General features: G+C 43.6%; 1 protein-coding gene across 8 annotated transcripts in view; it reads left to right on the top strand.

Annotated features, from left to right (window-relative positions):
• The window catches only part of LOC123285315 (cilia- and flagella-associated protein 221-like), an 88,034-nt gene that overhangs the window by 6,589 nt on the left and 60,159 nt on the right, over positions 1 to 21,286 (top strand). For all 8 annotated transcript variants that reach the window (XM_070507423.1, XM_070507420.1, XM_070507421.1 and 5 more), the window contains exons 4-7: positions 4,619 to 4,705; positions 4,862 to 4,960; positions 6,499 to 6,599; positions 16,846 to 16,949. In XM_070507423.1, coding sequence (XP_070363524.1) covers positions 4,619 to 4,705; positions 4,862 to 4,960; positions 6,499 to 6,599; positions 16,846 to 16,949 — 391 coding nt within the window. The remainder of the gene's footprint in view (positions 1 to 4,618; positions 4,706 to 4,861; positions 4,961 to 6,498; positions 6,600 to 16,845; positions 16,950 to 21,286) is intronic.

Here is a 21,286-nt window from a genome sequence, read left to right as displayed (position 1 = left end):
AAAAGGACACCTGTCATTGGAAATAGGGCTCATCTGGGTAATCCAGGATGATCTCATCTCAAGGTCCTTAACTAGTAACATCTGCAATGACCCTTTTCCCAAATAAGGTCACATTCACACATTTCAGTTCTTAGGATGCAGAGATATCTTTTTGAGCCCACCATTCAACTCACTGTTGTTTTGTTTGCATTTCCCTAAAGGCTAATGATGTTGAGCGTCTTTTCATGAGCTTACTGGTCATGATGTAAAAAAGCCCTGTGGAAGAGAAGGCATTTGGGGAGAAGGCATTCAAGGCGTAGAGAAAGACATGGAGAGAGGTGCAGGGGGAGCAAGCACGTGGCGTATTTGGAGACCAGCGTGCAGCCTGGTTTACCTGTTGTAGGGTTTGGGAGGGAGATAAAGCTTCATTCTGCTGAAGACGGGAGGCCATCCCTGTTTTCTGTGTAGCACAATGCCTGACACACAGAGGGCACTCTATAAACATTTGTGACTGATACTGAACTCACTTTATAGGAAGAGAATAAATTGGCAGACTCACTAATTCCAAGGAAATGCAGGGTAAAGTCTAGATAATCATGCTGTTGCTCTCAGACATTAAAACAGACGGATAGATAAAAGTACAAAATGATTTCATCTTAATAACATCCTGAGAGATCTTGGGCGAGCCAGCCTCCTGTTTCCATCAGCACACTTAGCGGAAGCCTAAGGTCATTACCTTGAGATTCTTGCCAAACAAGGGGAAAATCTCTGCTTTTATCTTGGTTTTGCTACAGGAAAGTAAGCAAATCGCCCAAGAATGGAATGATTGAATGTGGGTTTAAAACCACAATAACTTGTTCATTAACGTTGGAGATTGATGCAGACCTGGTTAAAGGATTTAAGGTTAAAGGATTTTACTTGAATTCATATTGCAATCAATGTTTCGATTTACTTTGAAACTTGAAATAATAGTTCCCAGGTTTCTCAAAACCAAGACCTCTTAAATTCTTCTTCCCTCTGCAGAAAGATTTTGTTTGGGAAACCATACTATTAGGTGAGGAGCTACGCCGCTAAGGGAGGCATTAAAAGATTCCAACCTGGAGGCTGAAATGTTGTGTTAGGCAAATACTGTAATAAGTGCTTGGGGTTGAAGGTTAGCCCCTCCCCACCTCAAGCCAAGCCTTCACTAGAGGGTGGGTTTCGCTCTGCCCTGTGGAAGGAGAAGACTAGTATCTCCTGAGGGGTGCAGAAGGGAGGCCTGAGGAGATATGGGAGGGGGTGGAGAGAGCTGTGAGCAGTCCTTGGGAAAGCCCTGCAGATCTTGAGGAAAAGCTGTTAACCCATGACTGCCTCACATGTGGTTGGTGGTTTTGCTGTTTGTTTATTGTGGGGAGCAGTTCTGAAAAACCGAAGCAGGGGCTGAATTTCATGTTACAGTCAATATGGTGCCCTGTGGAGGTCACGTCAAGGTCACAAGGACCCACAGAGCCGGGCCGCGATCAGCTCTCAGGCGAACAGAGAGCTTGGAGGGCCTGGGGCTATCTACTGACCCCAAACGGGAAGGCAGGGTAGGATTTTAGGCAATTTTATCTTGCCTCACTCAAGGGCCATGTTGGATTACTCATGTTTTCTTACATTTTCAAATAAACTTTTAATATTAATTTAAAATATACTTTCTGAACACTTCCTTCACCTTCTCAAGACTGTTTTTCTTTGAATGATTGTTTTCCCCCAGTTTTAATTATAAATGGAAAGGCAGGAATGCCATTTTGGCCCTGAAAGGATATCATTTTTAACAATTTAGGAAATAAAACTCAGGGCCAGCCCAGTAGTATAATGGTTAAGTTTGCACGCTCTGCTTTGGCAGCTGGGGGATCACAGGTTTGGATCCCAGGCACAGACCTACACACTGCTCTTCAAGCCATGCTGTGGTGGTGTCCCACATACAAAATAAGGAAGATTGGCACAGATATTAGCTAGTGGGACGCCACCTCAGCATGGCTGGATAAGCAGTGCCATGTCTGCGCCCAGGATCCAAACCAGCAAAACCCTGGGCCACCACAGCAAAGAGTGTGAACATAACCACTCAGCCACAGGGCTGGCCTCTAATATATCTTTGATTATCATGAATGGGATCTTTACTGTTTTATTCTCTAAGAAAATCATTCCATATTTTCTCATTGCTAATTTTCCACTCCCTTGACAATGTAGCCGTCATCTGAAACCCGGCCTTCACATGGGAGGGTCGTGCGCAGGTTTGCATTTGCTCTGCCACTCTGAGGGGGGAGGAAGCACTGGGTTTCATTATTTTTTTAAATCAAAATCTGGCTCAGCCCCTCCCTGACAGGCGCTGGCTGGATCTCCAGTGTCAGAGGTTCCAGCTCCTGTTGGACCATTCTGGAATACTGGAGCAACTGAGCCAGCCCAGCAGCTGTGAGGAGAGCCTTTTGTCTCTAGCCTGTGAAGCTGCTTGTTGCAAACTAATCTAGGCCCGTGAAGTTCTTTCTGTCAGATAGATAATTGAAAATCTGACGGTACTGGGAGCTGGGAGCCATAGGTCCCCTCCCCGACAGCCTTGCTGCTAGGTGGTCCGCTGCAAGGAAAACAGGTCTGAGAAGAGATTCGGCCGTGCATATAAACACTTATTAGCAAGCAGGCAAAAAAGACTCATCGAACTTATAATCCCCGAGAAGCCCCAGCCAGAGCTCCTTGCGAGGACGCTCTGCTGGCAGCAGATGCCGCAGCTTTCCCTCGGTGGGACTGGCGACCTTCCGACAGGCTGACAGGATTTTTCGTGAAGTGCAAAACCCGGGACCTAAGGGAGTCCTGGGCCTTTGAATGTCATTCTAAAGGATAATGGCCTCCGGGCTCCCCAGATTCCCATAGCCCTTTTGTTCAAGAGCGGAGATGCCTGCATGATATTCCAGTTAGTCCACATCTCCCAAGTGTCCTCGACGCTCATGTGGAAGAGCCCTGGTGTGATCCAGGGGAGCGTTACTGGAGTGCTCTTAGTGGCCGCCTCTGGAGCGTGGAGTCTGGATGGGGCTTTCAGTGCCCTGGGCCCTCCTGGGGTGCAGATTACTGATTCCTTCTAGGGTAACTGCCCCCTGGATGTACGTTAAAACCAATCCATGCACCCTGTTGGTTGCACTGTCCTTACTGAATTATTTCACAGTAAATGACAGACAGTATAACCGCTTCTGCTCCCAGGTCTTCCTGCACTCCAGCTCGAGGCCGTCAAGGTCCTCCCTCCATGACAAGCATAGGGAGAGAGCTCTGTGTCAGGGTTCCAGGCCCCAGGCCGAGTGGTCACCTCGCCCTCTGCAGGCAGGTCCCACCACCCCAGAGCTCAGACAGTGATGGGCACAGGCTGCAGGCGTCCTGGGTCCCAGCATCCCTGCCCTCCCAGTCTCTCCTGGAAGGGCGGCTCTTGTGGATGGGGCCCCAGGAGTCCACACCTTCACCAGGACGGCCCCTGTGCAGGGCCCTTGGAGGTTGAGAGAGGCCTGGGCAACGTTTGGGTTTTTTTTTAGCATATTAAAAAAAGAGACGAGGGGCTGGTGCCATGGCCTAGTGGTTAAGTTCAATGCCCTGCTTCGGCAGCCCAGCTTTGGTTCCCGGGCACAGACCTACACCACCTGTCAGTGGCCATGCTGTGGCGGCAGCCCACATACAAAATAGAGGAAGACTGGCACAGATGTTAGCTCAGTGCGAATCTTCCTCAGCCAAAACACAAGAAAAAGAGAAGACATGCCAAAACAGGGTCACAAACACTGTGGTGCTTTAAGAAGGTTCACAGGTGACAAATGAGAACTATCAACAAATGCCAACACCAGTGAGACCTCACCAGACAATAATGTCTGAAGTCTAATTTAGGGCTTTGATGATCATGAGGCCTCGGGCAGTGGGCCCCGCGACAGGCCCAGGCTCTGGCCTAGACTTTGGAAACCAAAGGCCTCTTAACGGTCCCCTGGCCCAGGTGAAACCCAGATCCCCAGAACCCAAAGTCCTTGCTCCACTCCCAGCAGAGGGAGGAAACCCCTCTCCTCAGAGACCTGGGTTCATCCAGCAGGTTGTCCTGCCTCACGGGGACAGCCCTCGCTGCCACCGTCAGAGAACTCCTGGCCTCCAGTCCTTTTAGTCTGTCCCTGGATGAATTGGAGGCTGTCCCGGCCACACTTTTCCTGATAGTTTGACTGCCTAAGTGTCACCGGTCCCCAGGACCAGTGGCATTAATCAGAGAAACTGTGGGAGTTGGTGGGTGGCTGGCTTCCTAGCTCAGTCGAATCACAGGACTAAGTGAGTTCAACCGAGAGGCTCACGGGGTAGCTGGTCAGGACTGGGAGGAGGGGGTGTGAGGGGACAGTGAGTGCAGGGGCGACCCTGGGGTGCAGGCTCTGCTGAAGCCCCTAAGCCGGGCACAGGGTACATGGCGTATTATTCTTTAGATGGTGATTGTTGTATTTATTATTCTTTGAATGGTGTAGGATGGATTTTGAATCTTTTAACAAGTTAAAAAGTACATTCTATCCCCTCAAATCCCTTTTGGAACAAGATGAGCTGTAAATAAATGAGGAGATGAATATGCAAATGGGTGAGACAGCGTGTATTTTTCTGAATGCTTCTTTTTCTCTCCCAGCATCTGGTCAACGTCTCGAATGAAGACATAGATGTTCATATCTTACCCCCACAAACCAAATACTTTCAGATCAAGTATGTGAAAAAGGTAGGCAGCGGGTGCCAGTTCCTGCCCTGTGTTCCCTGTTGGGTCGAGGCTCTCTGTCCCTGGTCTGCTTGGGCAGCTGTGTGGTGTGTTGTCACCACAGTCCCACGCTCTGTGTGCTCTGGGGCTTGTCCGGACAACAGCCCGCTTGTCTTCTAGGAACACCGCCTTGTCCCTGGCTTGTCCCTCACGGTCACCGTTACGTTTTCTCCAGACGAGTGGCGATACTATTATGATTGCATCCGTGTTCACTGTAAGGTAAGCTTCTTCAAATTGCTTTTGGAGGGAGGGGATGGGGTCAAATCTTACATCCTCCAGGGAGGAAGACAGAGAGAGAGTGACGAGCATGAATCCTCAGCCCAGGGACTGGGATGCCTCGGGCAGCCGTCTGAGTGGCATGGAGGGTCCTTGTCCAGCGGCGTGGGTCCCAGTTGGGAAAGCATTAGGCCACCGAGGACAGGGCAGAGCCACGAGACCCTGCTTGCTGCGGGTTTTCCGCCAGCCCTGGCCTGAGACCTCATTTATCGTATGGTGCCGGGAGACAACAAAGGCTTTTTCAAATAAATTAAACACACTCCTTTAAGTGCGAGGTTAGGAAATTAGCAACAGCCTCGAGTTGTGATTATAAACCTCGGAGACTGGACGGTGTCTTGTGCGGGGATTCCCCAGGGGCAGCCCGGGGGTCTGCAGGGAGGTGGCAGCCTGTGGGGCCTGCCCCCAGACGGCTGTGCTGTGCGAGTTCCTGTGAGCCTTTCCTGGGTCACCTGGTCCACCCCTGGGCCTCCAGCCAGAGCCAGCTCCACGTGCTGTCAGTCCTTCTCTTAACACTGTCGCCTCCACCCTTCCCTTTGCTCTGTATTCCAGGCCCAACTCTTGCAAGTTGAGAAGCCTTAAGGTTAAGTAAATTTAATTTTTCAAAACTAAAATGGAAGAGTATGTTTTAGTAGCAAACACAATTCAAAAAACAAACAAACACAAAAACTAAAAATGAAACTGGAGTACTGCTTTCAGGAGGAACATTCTGTACCAAGAAGGAAGATCCTGGGACAGGACGGCACAGAGGGCCGGGGCCCGGCTCCCGCCACTGAAGAGGATGCTGATGATCCTGGGACAGGACGGCACAGAGGGCCGGGGCCCGGCTCCCGCCACTGAAGAGGATGCTGATGATCCTGGGACAGGATGGCACAGAGGGCCAGGGCCCGGCTCCCCCCACTGAAGAGGATGCTGGTGATTCCCGGCCTTCATGAAGGACTTTTCACTTTCCAAGGCCGTCATCTGCTTGGTTCTTAAAAGCACCTGTCAGGAAAGGCAGAATTATCCCCATTTTGCAAAGGAAGAAACGAGGCCTGGGGAGGTTAAAGATCTTGAGCCAGGTCACACATTACGCGGGACCAGGAGCAGGGCCCGCGCCCTCTGCCCAGTTCATTGCTTACTGTGCGACGCTGTCGGGCTCAGCTGACTCTGTGCTGGTTTCTCTCTCTTGGGCCACTGAAGACTGTGCTTCCATATAATTTCCTGAAATAGGAGCAGATAGATTTCTGTCTTCGTATTTACGTCAGAGCATTGTTATCTTTAGCTTTCCTGGATAAAAATGAATGAAATGTGCTTAAGTGTGTTTCCTACACTTTGTTTATAGCTAAGAAAACTCAGTATTTCTAATGTTGTACTTAAGCACTCAGGTTTCTTAAGGAAGTGTTTTTAATGGTAGAAAACAAGAAATAAAGCATCTATAAGTTCATCTTTGAACATTATAGTCTTCAATCTGGTAAACTTGACTTTTCTCCCATTAATTTTAGGGAGACGAGACTTTGCTTGTTCCCATCCATGCCTATCCTGTCATGAACACACTGGACTTTCCCTCATTTATAAATCTGTCAAATGTTCTCCTTGGTGAAAGGTGAGTTACCAAAATGAACTATCAAAATGTCACAGGATGTGAAAAGTTAAGAGATACATATGAAAAAACTTAGGTTTGTATTTTTCCTAATAGAAAGCTATCCTTCTAGCTGAATTAGCCTGGACTTGCAAGGTGGACTTGCAAGACTGTGGTTGCAAAGGGACAAAAAACCAAGTCAAAATATTATAAGCAAGAAAGGGAGTTTATTAGGCCCTTTAATTGGAAAGGTGCAAGATGGGTCTTCAGGCGTGGCCGGGTCTAAGGGTTTAAGTCAGGTTGCAGAATCTGCCTCTCCCCGTGTCTTGGTTTTGCTGGCCTGTGCAACAGACAGTTCCTCCTCAACAGGCTTCCCGTCATGGGGGCGAGACAGCTGCCAGAAGCCCCGGATACTCCTGGCAACAGGGGAAGTGGATACGGGGAAGGCGAAGACAGGAGAAAGTCACTGTGGAAACCAAATCTCAGCTTCCCTCTTCCTTCTTGTCTGGAAAATAGTTAATAATTCCAATTGTAATTTAAGATATGTCTTGTTTTTTCAGTAAATAGTTGTTAAATACCTACTGCCAGGAATAGTGCTGTTGCCCCTAGGGTTACAAAGAAGATGGGTATTGAGCTGCTAGAAGTTGATATATAATGGCCATGCCAATCATTAAAATCCTAAAATGCTTTTGTGCTTGTTGGGAAATATATCCCATCCTGAGTCCTTCATCCCTGCATCCCAGCTGCCTGGCCCCTCTCCGCCTTCCCCTCGTCTCCCGGTGACTCAGTAACTAAGTTGTTAATACCTAGCAGTTTGCCCCTGCAGGACCTGGCTCCAGCCTTCCATCCATTCTAATTGAGCAGTGCTTGGGAAGTCCCAGTGGATGGATATTTTGAATATCACCCACGGTAAAAAGAATAGACACGAATAGACAAAGATTCTGATTCTGAAGGTCTTCGAGTGTAATTGTCATGGAACCACGTCATCAATTAATTACACCAATTGCTAAGTGCTGTAATAGAGGCGCACAGGGTCCCATGTAGGCCCCGAAGAGGGAGCACAAAACTGCCTGGAGAGATGGGGAAAGTCCTCACCCATTTGGGGGTGACATCTGGTTATCCTAAGAGGACACCATGGGATGGAAGGTGACAGTGGCATTCCAGTCATGGAGCACGTACAAAGTCATGGGGGCAGCCCAGAACATGGCCTACATCTTGCAGGTGATGAAGGGCCCCTGAAGGATTTGCATCCACCCAGGAGCTGGCAAATCCTGGACGCCTCTTGATCCAGGTCCAGACGGTGAGGAAAGCCTGTGGGCATCAGCGTGCCGTGAGGGTGAGAGCAAGTTCGGGTGCCTGCAGGCAGCGCTGCGCAGGGGTAGGGGTTGCTAATGAACAGATGGAACTAGAGAGAAGGGCAACTGAACCCTTTTCGGGGGGGGCTTATGGACCAATGTGTATGAGCTTCAGGGCCCTTCCTTTTTGGCATCATGTGTTGTCCTTGAGTGAAACCTCCAGATTTAGATCTGGAACAATTGCCTTGGTTCAGCTGATGTGTGCCCCTCTTCCCCCAGCCCTCACACCTTCCCACGAGCTTCTGACTCACCGTGTCTCTTTACATTTTTTAAAACCAGCTCCTTAAGAATTGTAAATAAATAATACATACAAAAGAACATATAATAATCATTTATTTCATTTATTGTAGTATTTTTAACACATACACATACACCCCTAAATAAGACATTGTTTAGCTTTGCCAGTGTTTGATCTTTATGTAAATGGAATCATTCTGTGTGGAAGTTCTTTTGGAACTTGCCTTTTTCATTCACCATCAGGTTTTTGTGGTCCAGCTGTGCTAACACATAGAGTTTACTGCTGTAGAGTCCACTGGATGGATTTGCCACAATTTTTATCTGCTTTACTGCTAATGGACCTATGGGTTGTTTCCAGTATTTTTTTTGCTGTGACCAATACTACTGTTGTGTATCCTTGTGCCTGGGCTGGGGCTCGTGTTCTAGAGTTTCTCCAGGGTGTGCGCCTAGAAGTGGACTTGCAGGTCTAGCCCAGGTCCAGCGTTGCTGTGTAACACGGAGTTCTGTTTCAGAACGGTCGCCCATTCGCCCACCAGCAGTGCGTGAGAACCGCTGGTTTCCTACGTCATTGCCGACAGCGGGTGTCGTCAGACTTTTACATTTTAGGTGGTGTGTGTTCTCGGCCCCTTGCTCTTCCATCTCTACTTTCCCCAAAGCGTTCTGCCAGGACTCTGTCCCAGCGTTTCCTCCCTCCCCCGTCAACCCTTCCTGCCTTCCCCCAGTCCTTCTCAACACTGGGCGCTCTGCACAGGGTCCCCAAGAGTCTAACACAGGTGAGAGGCACTCTACGCAATTTGAAGGCAAACATAGCTATTTAAAGGAATTTAAATGGCGAATGTAGCAACTTCTACCAAAATCAAAGTGGTAAGAAACTGCTAACTTCCTAGTTCATTAATTCCTTCTGTCTTTCTTTTTTCCCTTTACAAATTACTTTTTGCCTGGACCATAAGTCAGGCTTATGAGTGGAGAACAACATTTCAAAAACTGGTGGAAATGGTAGTCCTAATGCAGACATGAGCCTTGGTTCTTAATACACAAATCTACCAACTTCCCCGCAGGCTTTTCCCAGCCATTTTGTACATAAGGCCCTTCAATTGATATAAGAATGAACATTTCAGCTAAACAGTTTATTAAACTGAGTTGTGTATAATGATGCAATATTTAAAAAAATCTTTCAAGAGATAAGCATGCTACTTTTTCCCTCCAAATGTTCTGGCAGCAGGCAGTGCCTTTCCGAGACTTCATGCACTTTACCTAATGGCTTTTACGGACTTTTAACTTCAAGAACCGTCCTATGCTGCTTTCAGTCCAAAATGTCTGGTAGCAGGACAGGCAGTGAGTATTTCAAGGGGTTTCACCTGAAATGCTCCCTGTTCATCCCAGGCTGCCGTTGGGGTGGAAGGTAGCATTTGGGTAGGTTCTTTATTCAGCATTCATTCACTCAACAAACCTTTGTTGAATGCTCCCTGTGTTCCAGGCACAGTGTTAGGTACTGAGGATGCAGAGATGATTAAGACCTGATAATCAGGATTAAATGGACAATTCTAACTTCCAGTTCAGAGTATTCAATGGGAGGACACCTAACTCAGCCTGTGTCAGGTGAGTTGGGGGCAGGTGGGGTGGGGGAATTCAGACAAGACGAGACTTCCCAGAGGAGAACAGGTCTGAAGTGAGTTTTCAAGATTGACTAGAAATCAGCCAGCGGAAGGAGGGAGCAGAGTAGGAGAGAGGAGAGGTGCTTGAGGCAGTGCAGTAACATGGGCAGAGATGTGAAATGGCATAGCACGTCTGGGCCCGTCTAGAACATTCCTGTGACTGGACGAGGGTCGCAGGAGCTGTGGCAGAGGAAATAGGGAGAAGACTGAGCCAGAAGGCCTCAAAGGCATTGCTGGAAAGGTAGATTTTACCCTGAGACCATGACTGAAAGATTTAAGCAGAGAAATGGCGCAGTCAGATCCAGCTCTGGGGCCTGTGCAGAGAATCGGAGGGGGGCGTGGCCAGGGCCACTGTGGTGAGTGGAACCGTGTGTTCATCTCAGGGCTACAGGGCATTCGTAGACCACGGGACTACATGCACAACCCTATGAGAAAAGGTCCCCGGCTACTCCATTCCAAAGCCAGGATATTTCAGTCTCCGGAACTTTTACGTCACAAGTTCAGGAATTTACTAAAGGATACTTTTCCTTAAGTGGGGAACCTCATGGCTCATTTCAGAAAGTGGGGGAATAACCAAGGTCAGAATAGGATGTCCGAATAAAACCAAATTCTCTCGCTGCCCCTGGAGTTGAAAGCATCTGGGCCACAGGAGAATGTGCATTCTTGAACCAGTGCTGAGAGGGAAAGACTGATGGTGAGAACTGGCCCCAGCAGAGACAACATCCAGGTCCTGCCTGGCATTGTACCGATAAAGAAAGTCCTTACTGGTGGAGAGGGGCCCGAGAACCAGCTGTCACTGGCTGAGAATGAGGGTGTCAGGATAAAATTAGAAAACTGATCTTCAGAAGGATTCTGTGCAGCCTTCAAAGAGAATAAATTCACGTTTTCCAGCTCAGCAAGGGAAGCAGGCTCCTTACTCTCACTAAGGTCTCACTCTGTGCGTCCCAAACTCAAGGTTGATTTGAAGGAGCAGCAGCATTTTATGGAAACTTTCTGACAAGGGTGACTGGAGCACGCTGACCCGCTTGTTCTTTACCTCAGCCCTTACGTGGGTATGTGGAGCGGTAGTGAACTTGTGTTTTAAAACTGCTTCAAAACTGATATTCAGACAAAACGACTACAGCCACTCAACAAAGAAGAGTTTATCGGCTTGTTTTAAAACTGTCATAACGTGTGTCCCAAAGCTGGCTCAGCCTCAGTTCTTTCAGGAGTCTGCTGTACGTTTGGAAGACAAAGAATGTCACACAGATACATCATTGCTGTTCATATCTTTTGATCTGTAAATGATTTCTATATCAATGAGCAGTTGACAAAGGACAAAATTAATATCTAGAACTTACAAATTAATAAGAGAATAGAACAACCTCATAGAAAATTAGGCAAAGGATACGCACAGGCATAGAAGAGGAAACCCAGATGGTTATATATGGATAGAAGCTCAACCTCGAAGAAATGAAAATGAAAATAAAATGAGATACCATTCCACCTCTGTCAGGTTGGAAGCAGTTAAAATGCCTGAAAATCCCGTGTTGGCAAGCAACAGTGACTCGCACACGCTGCTGGTGCAAGTATAAAGAGGTCAAACGGCTTTGCAGAGCATTTTGGCCATATCTAGTAAAGCTGATATTTTTACTCTCCTGCTAACTAGCAATTCCATTTCTTGGTTATACCTGGAGTAGCTCTGGTGCAGATGCATAAGGAGTCACATACAAAGATTGTCGTCACCACTTTGCAATGGTGAAAAAGTGCGAACAGCCTAAATGCCCTTCAGCAAGAGAGTCATAAATAAGGAAGATATAGTCATATAGTGGAATACTCATCACTGGTTAAAATGAATGAATCATTTTTGTTTATAGTCATTTATCAATGTATCCTCATGCATCAATCTCAAAAGCATAGTGGTGAGCAAAGCTAGCAAGTTTTAGAACAATATTGTTGAAAACAAATAATACAATATTATATATTTTATGGGTACATGTCTATGTGGTGATATAAAAATGCAGGTGAATGACAGACAGTGACAGGATGGGGTCCCCCCTGGGGAGACAGGAAGGAGCAGAGGACGAGGCAGAGGAGTACAGGGAGTTTGAACTGTTCTGCAATGTTTTATTTCTTTAAAAATAAAACACTGAATACTCAAAGCAAAAAGATTTGCTTGAGCTTGGTAGTGGGCAAAGGGATCCTTATTTTATCATTCTCTGTATTTTTCTTTACATTTGGAATATTTCAGAAATTTTGAAAAGGTAATGAATTGAAAGCCAAATAAAAATGCTCTTGGCATAATTTTTAAAGCCACATTTGAACCACACTACATCCCCAAAATTGCTACTGAAAGACTTATTTCACTTTGCTCCAACAAATATTTACTGAGTGTTTAGTCTTTGTGGGACGCTGGGGTTTTGCTGAGGTCACCCCGGAGAAGCAAGTAGACTCAGCGCTGCCTTCGTGGGGCTCAGAGTCTCCCACGTAGACAGGTGCTGGGCTGTAAGGAGTGGGGCATCATGGGAAACAGACACACTGGGTCCGATGCCCAGAAGGCAGCAGACGAGCTGACCTGGCAACTCTGCTCTAAGTGTTACCTCACGAAATTGGGGTTCTCTTGCCCAGTGCTCATAAAAAAAGCCAATTATTATAGCATCAGCTTTTGGGAAAAGAAATGTAGCTTTATTTTGCGAGATCTGCAAGGAGACAGGAGGCATGTGCCCTCAGATCTGTCTCCCTGATCCAGGTCTTGGGTGCTACTTACGGGATGAGGGGCAGGGCAGTCTGAAGTGCGGGAATAGACGATTGGAGGCAGGGAGAAGTGAGGGAATTGATGATCTGCGCAGGCGTAGTCAAGCTTCACGGCTCTTCACAGGATGCGTGTTCACAAAACGGAGGCCTGACCGTGATCCGAGGGTGGAGTTTTTAGCTCCTTGACACCAAAAAGATCACTTATTGAGCATTTGCAAAGTCTCAGTCGATGAGTTGGTGATCTCAACTGGCCTCAAGTGGACAAGGGGTCTCAATTCCTGAAAGACAACTCTTAATTTTTTTAAAAGATTATTTTATTGAAGTCATGTTGGTTTATAACATTGTGTAGTTTCAAGAGGACATTACCATCTGTCAGTTTCTGTATAGACTGCATAGTGCCCACCACCAATAGTCTACTTTTTTTTTTTAAGATTTTATTTTTTTCCTTTTTCTCCCCGAAGACCCCCGATACATAGATGTATATTCTTAGTTTTGGGTCCTTCTAGTTGTGGCATATGGCATGCCACCTCAGCATGGCCTGATGAGCAGTGCCATGTCCATGCCCAGGATTCAAACCAGGGAAACCCCAGGCCACTGCAGCAGAGCACATGAACTTAACCACTCAGCCACAGGGCTGGCCCCACCAATAGTCTACTTTTTATCTTTCACCATACATATGTGCCCCTTTACCCCTTTTGTCTACCTCCCCCACCCCATTCCTCTCTGGTAATCATTAATCTGTTCTCTTTATCCATGTGTTTGTTTATCTTCCACATCTGAGTGAAATCATACAGTGTTTGTCTTTCTCTGTTTCTCTTATTTCACTTAGCGTCATACCCTCAAGATCCATCCATATTGTCACAAATGGCATGATTTTTGTCATTTTTTATGGCTGAGTAGTATTCCATTGTGTGTGTGTGTGTGTGTGTGTGTGTGTGTGTGTATATATATATATATATATATATATATATACACCCCACATCTTCTTGATCCCTTCATCCGACAATGGGCACTCGAGTTGCTTCTATGTCTTAGCTGTTGTGAATAATGCTGCAACGAACATAGGGCTGCATAAATCTCTTTGTATTGTTGATTTCATGCTCTTTGGATAAATACCCCGTAGTAGGATAGCTGGATTGTGTGGTATTTCAATTTTTAATTTTTTTGAGAAATCTCCATACTGTTTTCCATAGTGACTGCTCCACTTTGCATCCCACCGGCAGTGTATGAGGGTTCCCTTTTCTCCTCATCCTCTCCAACACCTGTTATTTCTTGTCTTGTTAATTATAGTCATTCTGAGGGGTGTGAGGTGGTATCTCATTGTAGTTTTGATTTGTGTTTCCCTAATAATTAGTGATGCTGAGCATCTTTTCATGTGCCTGTTGGCCATCTGTAGATCTTCTTTGGAAAAATGTCTGTTCATATACTATCCATTTTTTGATCGGGTTGTTTGTTTTTTTGTTGTTGAGTTGTATGAGTTCGTTATATATTTTGGAAATTAACCCCTTGTCAGATATATGATTTGCAAACATTTTCTCCCAGTTGGTGGGTTGTCTTTTTATTTTGTTCATGATTTTCTTTGCCTTGCAGAAGATTTTTAGTCTGATGTAGTCCCATTTTTAAATTTTTTCTTCTGTTTCCCTTGCCTGAGTAGACATGGTATTTGAAAAGATGCTGCTAAGCCTGATGTCAAAGAGTGTACTGTCTCTATTTTCTTCCAGGAGTTTTATGGTTTCAGGTCTTACCTTCAAGTCTTTGGTCCCTTTTGAGTTTATTTTTGTGTGTGGTGTAAGATAATGGCCTACTTTCATTCTTTTGCACATGGCTGCCCAGTTTTCCCAGCACCATTTGTTGGAGAGACTTTCTCCATTTTATGCTCTTGGCTCCTGTGTCAAAGATTAGTGGTCCATAGATGTATGGTTTTACTTCTGGGCTTTCAATTCTGTTCCATTATCTGTGTGTCTGTTTTTGTGCCAGTACTATGCTGTTTTGATTACTGTAGTATGCTGTAGCTTTGTAGTATGTTTTGAAGTCGCGGATTGTGATGCCTCCAGCTTTGTTCTTTTTTCTCAGCATTGCTTTGGCTATTGGGTTTCTTTTGTTGTTCCATATAAATTTTAGAATTCTTTGTTCTATTTCTGTGAAGGATGTCTTTGGGATTCTGACTGGGATTGCATTGAATCTGTAGATTGCTCTAGGTAATATGGACATTTTAACTATATTTATTCTTCCAATCCATGTGCATGGAATGTCTTTCCATTTCTTTATGTCATCATTGATTTCTTTCAATAATGTCTTACAGTTTTCAGTGTATAGGTCTTTCACCTCCTTTGTTAAACTTATTCCCAGATATTTTATTCTTTTTGTTATGATTATAAATGGGATTGTATTCTCGACTTCTCTTTCTGCTAGTTTGTTATTAGTGTATGGAAATGCAACTGATTTTCATAAGTTGATTTTGTACCCTGCAATTTTGCTGTAGTTGTTGATTATTTCTACTAGTTTTCTGATGGATTCTTTAGGGTTTTCCAGATGTAGAATCATGTCATCAACAAACACCAAGAGTTTGACTTCTTCCTTTCCAATTTGGATACCTTTTATTTCTATTTCTTGCCTAATTGCTTTGTCCAAAACCTCCAGTATTATGTTGAAAAGGAGTGGCAAAAGCAGACACCCTTGTCTTGTTCCTGTTCTCAGAGGAATGGCTTTCAATTTTTCACCATTAAGTATGATGTTGGCTGTGGGTTTGTCATATATGGCCTTTATTATGTTGAGGTACTTTCCTTTTCTTGAGAGTTTTCTCAACTCTCATTTTCTTGAGAGTTTTTATCACAAATGATGTTGGATCTTGTCAAATGCTTTCTCTGCATCTATTGTGTTGATCATGTGATTTTTATTCCTCATTTTGTTAATGTGGTGTATCACATGGATTAATTTGTGAGTGTTGAACCATCTCTGTGTCCCTGGTATAAATTCCACTTGATCATGGTGTATGATCCTTTTACTGTATTGCTGTATTCACTTTGCCAATATTTTGTTGAGGATTCTTGCATCTATGTTCGTCAGTGATGTTGGCCTGTAACTTTGCTTCTTTGTGTTGTCCTTGCTGAAAGACAACTCTAAATTACTCTCTTGATAAGATGGGGTCAGTGGAACTGGTCCTGGAGGGCTAGCAGTTACACAAGTGATTACGATTACGTTCTCCCAGGAGTATGAACTGGGAAATGTGAGGGAGGAGAGCAGATGTCAGGGAGGGCCTCACCTGAAGTGTTAAGAGTTAGGAACCAGCCTCTGGCTAGGAGGGCATGATTGGCTGTGAGAGCGCGGGAGTTATGAGGTGGAGAGGAGACGCACAGCCCCAAGGAGAAGGGAGGAAGCGCAAGGAAAAGCAGGGACAGAGAGTGTGGCTGAGTCACTTCAAAGAGGAGCTCAAGGTCCAGCTGATGAAAGGAGCCCAGATAACCTGCCCCAGCTCTGCACAGGATGCCAAGTGACAGCTGGAGAACTCTGCTTCTCCAGGCCTCGCTCATCCTGCAAACTCTGGCTGACCTGGGCTTGGTCTGATGGAAGGAGGGACATTAGGAGAAGCTCAGGGCTCTCTGAGAGATGCCACTGCTGCGGCAGCTCCTGTGGTGCCGTAGGCAACAACCTCAGACTTACTCAGAAGTCAGCCTTGTCTTGGGTGGGAGCGCATTTCTGGATACACAGACCCTCTCCGGGTCCTGTACTGGTTGTTGGACTTCTAACCAAATAAAGAATCTCTCGCATATTTCAAACACAACCCAAAGTGTGGTTTCTTCGAAGCAGCCTAGTTCCAGTTCTGTAAAGGCCAGGGCTCCCCAGGCTTTGCGTAGCACCTGTTTGTTCAGCGTGTCCTGGGTCCTCTGGGTCCTGCTGTGCGGCAGAGATGCCTTTTCCCTGTGGCTGTGAGTGTCCAACAGGACAAACCTGACAGTCCTCGAGTGGCAGCAAGGACAGGGGTATTGGAGTGTTGTTCCTCGGCACAGTTGCGGTGCATTAAATCTGGCTCTGCACCTTGGGCAGGACACGGACCCTCTCTTGTGCCTCAGCTTCCTCTTCTGCAGGTGAGGAAGTCATAGCACCCCTCACAGGAGCAGAGGAGTTAGTATCTGGGAGGTGTGTAGGATGGCTGACACCCAGGAATTATTGCTTTGGTGTTGACTGTCATCATTGTTGTGGTTTTCATCACATAACATGAATCTGTATTCCTTGATACCAAAAGAGCTAGTTATAAAGAAAAACAATATTTTCTTCCTCTTTTTTTTGCAGCAAAAATTATGTTATTCCTTTGCAGTGCAGTAGCCCTGTAGATTTCGAGTTTCATATCACTTTGGTTCAGTCTCATCAAGCCTTTACTATCGAGCCAACATCAGGTAAGGAGAGTCAATATTTCAAGTTTCCAATCTCTCAGATCAAAGAGGATTTGGAAGATAGGTCTCAGATTATAAAAAAGAATAAGCCACATTTGAATATGTTATTTTCCAATGTACAACAGTAACAAATTTTACGTATCTAATATAATGTAAGTTGTAATTAGACACTTGGTGATAAGGACACTTTGGGATAATTTGTATCATGCTGATAATTTATAATGTCCAGGTCCATTTCTTCCAATGTCAAAATTTAGAATCAGAAGTTAATCTGTTCTAATTCTAGTTTTGGCTCTTGGTACATCTTTGGTTTTGTATTCACCTTTTAATTCAATTTCAGGTAAAATGGGAGTGTTATTTCTTCCCCAGCCTTCAGAGTCTTAGTGAAGGGTGTAATGAATTTGTCCCGCACGTGGGGAGGACAGTCGGTCTGTGCGTGCCCCGAAGGATAGAGAGCCCAATGACGCTCAGGACCTTTGAAAGTGGAATCTCCGCCTCGAGTAATTGCTGCTTCCCAGTTTCTGTCTCTTGATTCTGGGTTTGGGATTTAAATATCTGTCCACAGTGGTCTGCAGTGAATGCTAAAGTAATTTTGTTTTTATTTATGTTTTCATATTTATTGTGGTATCATTGACATACAAGATTATAAGATATTTTAAGTGTACAATCTGATGATTTGACATATGTGTACATTGTGAAAGGATTCCCTCATCAAGTTAACACATCCATCACCTGACATGGTTGTCTTTTTTTGGTAAGAACATTTAAGTTCTACTCTCTTAGCAAATTTCAGTTATACAGTACAGTGTTATCAACTGTAGTCACCATGTTATACGTTAGATCCTCAGACCTTATTCATCTTATAACTGAAAGTTTGTACCCTTTTCCCAACATCTCCCTTTTCCAAACCCCCTAAAACCCTGGCAACCACTTTTCTACTCTCTGTTTCTATGAGTTCAGCTTTTTTTCCTTCTAGATTCCACATATAACTGACACCATGCAGTATTTGCCTTTCTCTGGCTAGATTATTTCACTTAGCATAATGCCTTCCAGGATCAGACACGTTGTTGCAAACGGCAGGATTTCCTTCTTTTTAAGGCTGAATACTATTCCATTGTGTATATATATATATACACACACAATTGTTGATTTTTGTGTGTGGTGTAAGATAGTGGTTTAATTTCCTTCTTTTGCATGTGGCTGTCCAGTTTTCACAACACCGTTTATTAAAGAGACTACCCTTTTCCCATTGTATATTCTTGGCTGCTTTGTTGTAAATTAATTAACCATATGTGCATGAGTTTATTTCTGGGCTCTCTATTCTGTTCCATGGATCTAAGTGTCTGTTTTTATGCCACTACCATACTGTTTTTATTACTATAGCTCTGTAATATCGTTTGAAATCAAGAAGTGTGATGCCTCCAACTTTGTTCTTCCATCTCAAGATTGCTATAGGTATTCTGAGTCTTTCGTGGCTCCATGCAAATCTGAAGATTTTGTTCTATTTCTGTGAAAAAGCCCATTAGAATTTTGATAGGGATTGCATTAAATCTGTATATTGCTTTGGGTAGTATGGACATTTAACAATATAAATTCTTCCAAACCATGAACATGAAGTATCTTTCCATTTATTTGTGTCTTCTTCAGTTTCTTTCATCAATATCTTGTAGTTTTTAGTGTACAATTCTTTCACCTCCTTGGTTAAATTTATTCCTCATCACAAGGAGAAATTATTTTCTTTCCTTTTTATTGGATCTATATGAGATGATGGATGTTAACTAAACTATTGCTGTAATCATTTCACAATATATGTATAACAAACCATCATGCTGTACACCTTAAACTTATACAGTGATGTGTGTCAATTATTTTTCAATAATACTGGAAAAAAATTATTCCTGGTTTTTTATTCTTTTTGATGCTATTGTAAATGAGATTGTCTTCTTAATTTCACTTTCTGATAGTGCATTGGTGTATAGAAATGCCGCTGATTTTTCTATATTGATTTTGTATCCTGCAACTTTACTGAATTGGTTTATTAATTCTAGCAGGTTTTTTTGGTGAAGTCTTTAGGGTTTTCTATATATAATATCATGTCATCTGCAAATAGAGACAATTTTACTTCTTTCTTTCTGATTTGAATGCCGTTTATTTCTTTTTCTTGCCTGATTGCTTTGGCTAGGAATTCCAGTATTGTGTTGAATAGAAGTGGGGAGAGTAGGCATCCTTGTCTTGTTTATGATCTTAGAGGAAAAACTGTGAGCTCTTCACCATTGAGTATGATGTTAACTGTGGACTTGTCATACATGGTATTTATTATGTTGAGGTTCATTCCCTCTACACCCAGTTTGTTGAGAGTTTTTCACACAAAAGGATGTTGAATTTTGTCAAATGCTTTTTCTCCATCTATTGAGGTATTTGTGTGACTTTTATCCTTCAATTTATTAATGTGGTGTATCATATTGATTCATTTATGGATGTTGAACCATTCTTGTGTCCCTGGAATAAATCCCACTAGATCGTGGTGTATGATCCTTTCAATGTATTGTTGAACTTAGTTTGCTAATATTTTGTTGAGGATATTTGCAACTATGTTCATCAGGGATATTGGCCTGCAATTTTATTTTTTTGTAGTATCGTTGTCTGGCTTCAGTATCACTGTAGTGTTGGCCTCATAGATGAGTTTGGAAGTGTTCCATCCTCTGCTATTTTTTGGAAGAATTGGATAAAGATTAGTATTCGTTTTTTAAATGTTTGGTAGAATTTACCAGTGAAACCATCTGGTCTTGGACTTCTGTTCTTTGGGAGGTTTTTGATTACTGATTCAATCTCCTTACTAATAATCAGTCTGTTCACATTTACTATTTCTTCATGATTCAGTTTTGGTATGTTGTATGTTTCTAGGAATTTATCCATTTCTTCTAGGTCATCCAATTTGTTGGCATGTAATTGTTCATAGTAGTCTCTTCTGATCCTTTGCATCTCTGTGGGTATCAGTTGTAATGTCTCCTCTTTCATTTATAATTTTATTTATTTGAATTCTCTCTCTTTTTCTCATGGTAAATCTAGTTAAAGATTTTTCTATTTTGTTTATCTTTTTAAAAAAACAGCTCTTAATTTCATTGATCTTTCCTGTTGTCTTTTTAGTCTCTATTTCATTTATTTCCACTTTGATCTTTCTTATTTCCTTCCTTCTACTGACTTTAGGTGTAGTTTATTCTTCTCTTTCTGGCTCCTTGAGGTATAAAGTTAGATTATTTGAGATCTTTCTCTTTTCTTAATGTAGGTGTTCACCACTATAGACTTCCCTCTTAGAACTGCTTTTGCTGCATCCCATAAGTTTTGGTATGTTGTGTTTCCGTTTTTAATTCCATTTCTCAAGATATTTTTTGATTTCATGTTTCACCCATTGGTTGTTCAGCAACGTGTTGTCTAATCTCCACATATTTGTGAATTTTCCAGTTTTCTTCTTGTAATTGATTTTTAATTTCATACCATTGTGGTTGGAAAACTGCTTGATGTGATTTCAGTTTTCTTAAATTTATTAAGACTTGTTCGGTGACTAATATATGATCTACCCTGGAGAATGTTTCATGTGTGCTTGAGAAGAATGTAAATTCTGTTGCTTTTGGATAGAATGTTCTGTAGATGTCTGTCAGGTCCACCTCATCTAACATGTGGTTTAAGTCCAATTTCCCTTATTGATTTTCTGTCTGGATGAACTATCATTGTTGAAAGTGGGGTACTGAAGTCCCCTGCTGTTGTATTGTTGTCTCTTTCTCCCTTCAGATCTGTTGATATTTGCTTTATAAATTCAGGTTCTCCTATGTTGTTGTGTAAAATATACAAATGTTGTATCCTCTTGATGCATTGACCCCTTTATCATTATATAATGACCTTCAGGTCTCTTCTTACAGTCTTTGGCTTAAAGTCTATTTTGTCTGATGTAAGTATAGCTACCCCTGCTTTCTTTTGGTTTCCATTTGCATGAAGTATTTTCTTCCATTCCTTCACTTTCGCTACACTATGTGTGTCCTTAAAGCTGAAGTGTGTCTCTGGTAAGCAGCGTATAGTTGGGTCTTGTTTTTTATACATTCAGCCACTCTGTTGTTTGAAGAATTTACTGCATTTACTTTTAAAATAATTATTGATAGATATGGAGTTAGTATTGCCATTTTGTTAATTGTTTTCTGGTTGTTTTGTAATTCCTTTGTTCCTTTCTTCCCTCTTGCCTTCTTTGTTTGTGATTTGATGATTTCGTAGTTGTATGCTTTCATTCCTGTATCTTTTGTGTATCAACTATAGGTTTCTGTTTGGTGGTTACCATGGGGCTTACATAC

Source organism: Equus asinus, chromosome 4 (genome assembly GCF_041296235.1).
Source record: "Equus asinus isolate D_3611 breed Donkey chromosome 4, EquAss-T2T_v2, whole genome shotgun sequence".
Classification (NCBI taxonomy): domain Eukaryota; kingdom Metazoa; phylum Chordata; class Mammalia; order Perissodactyla; family Equidae; genus Equus; species Equus asinus.
Note: the sequence above shows the minus strand (reverse complement) of the source record. Positions and strands in the feature narration are given on the sequence as shown.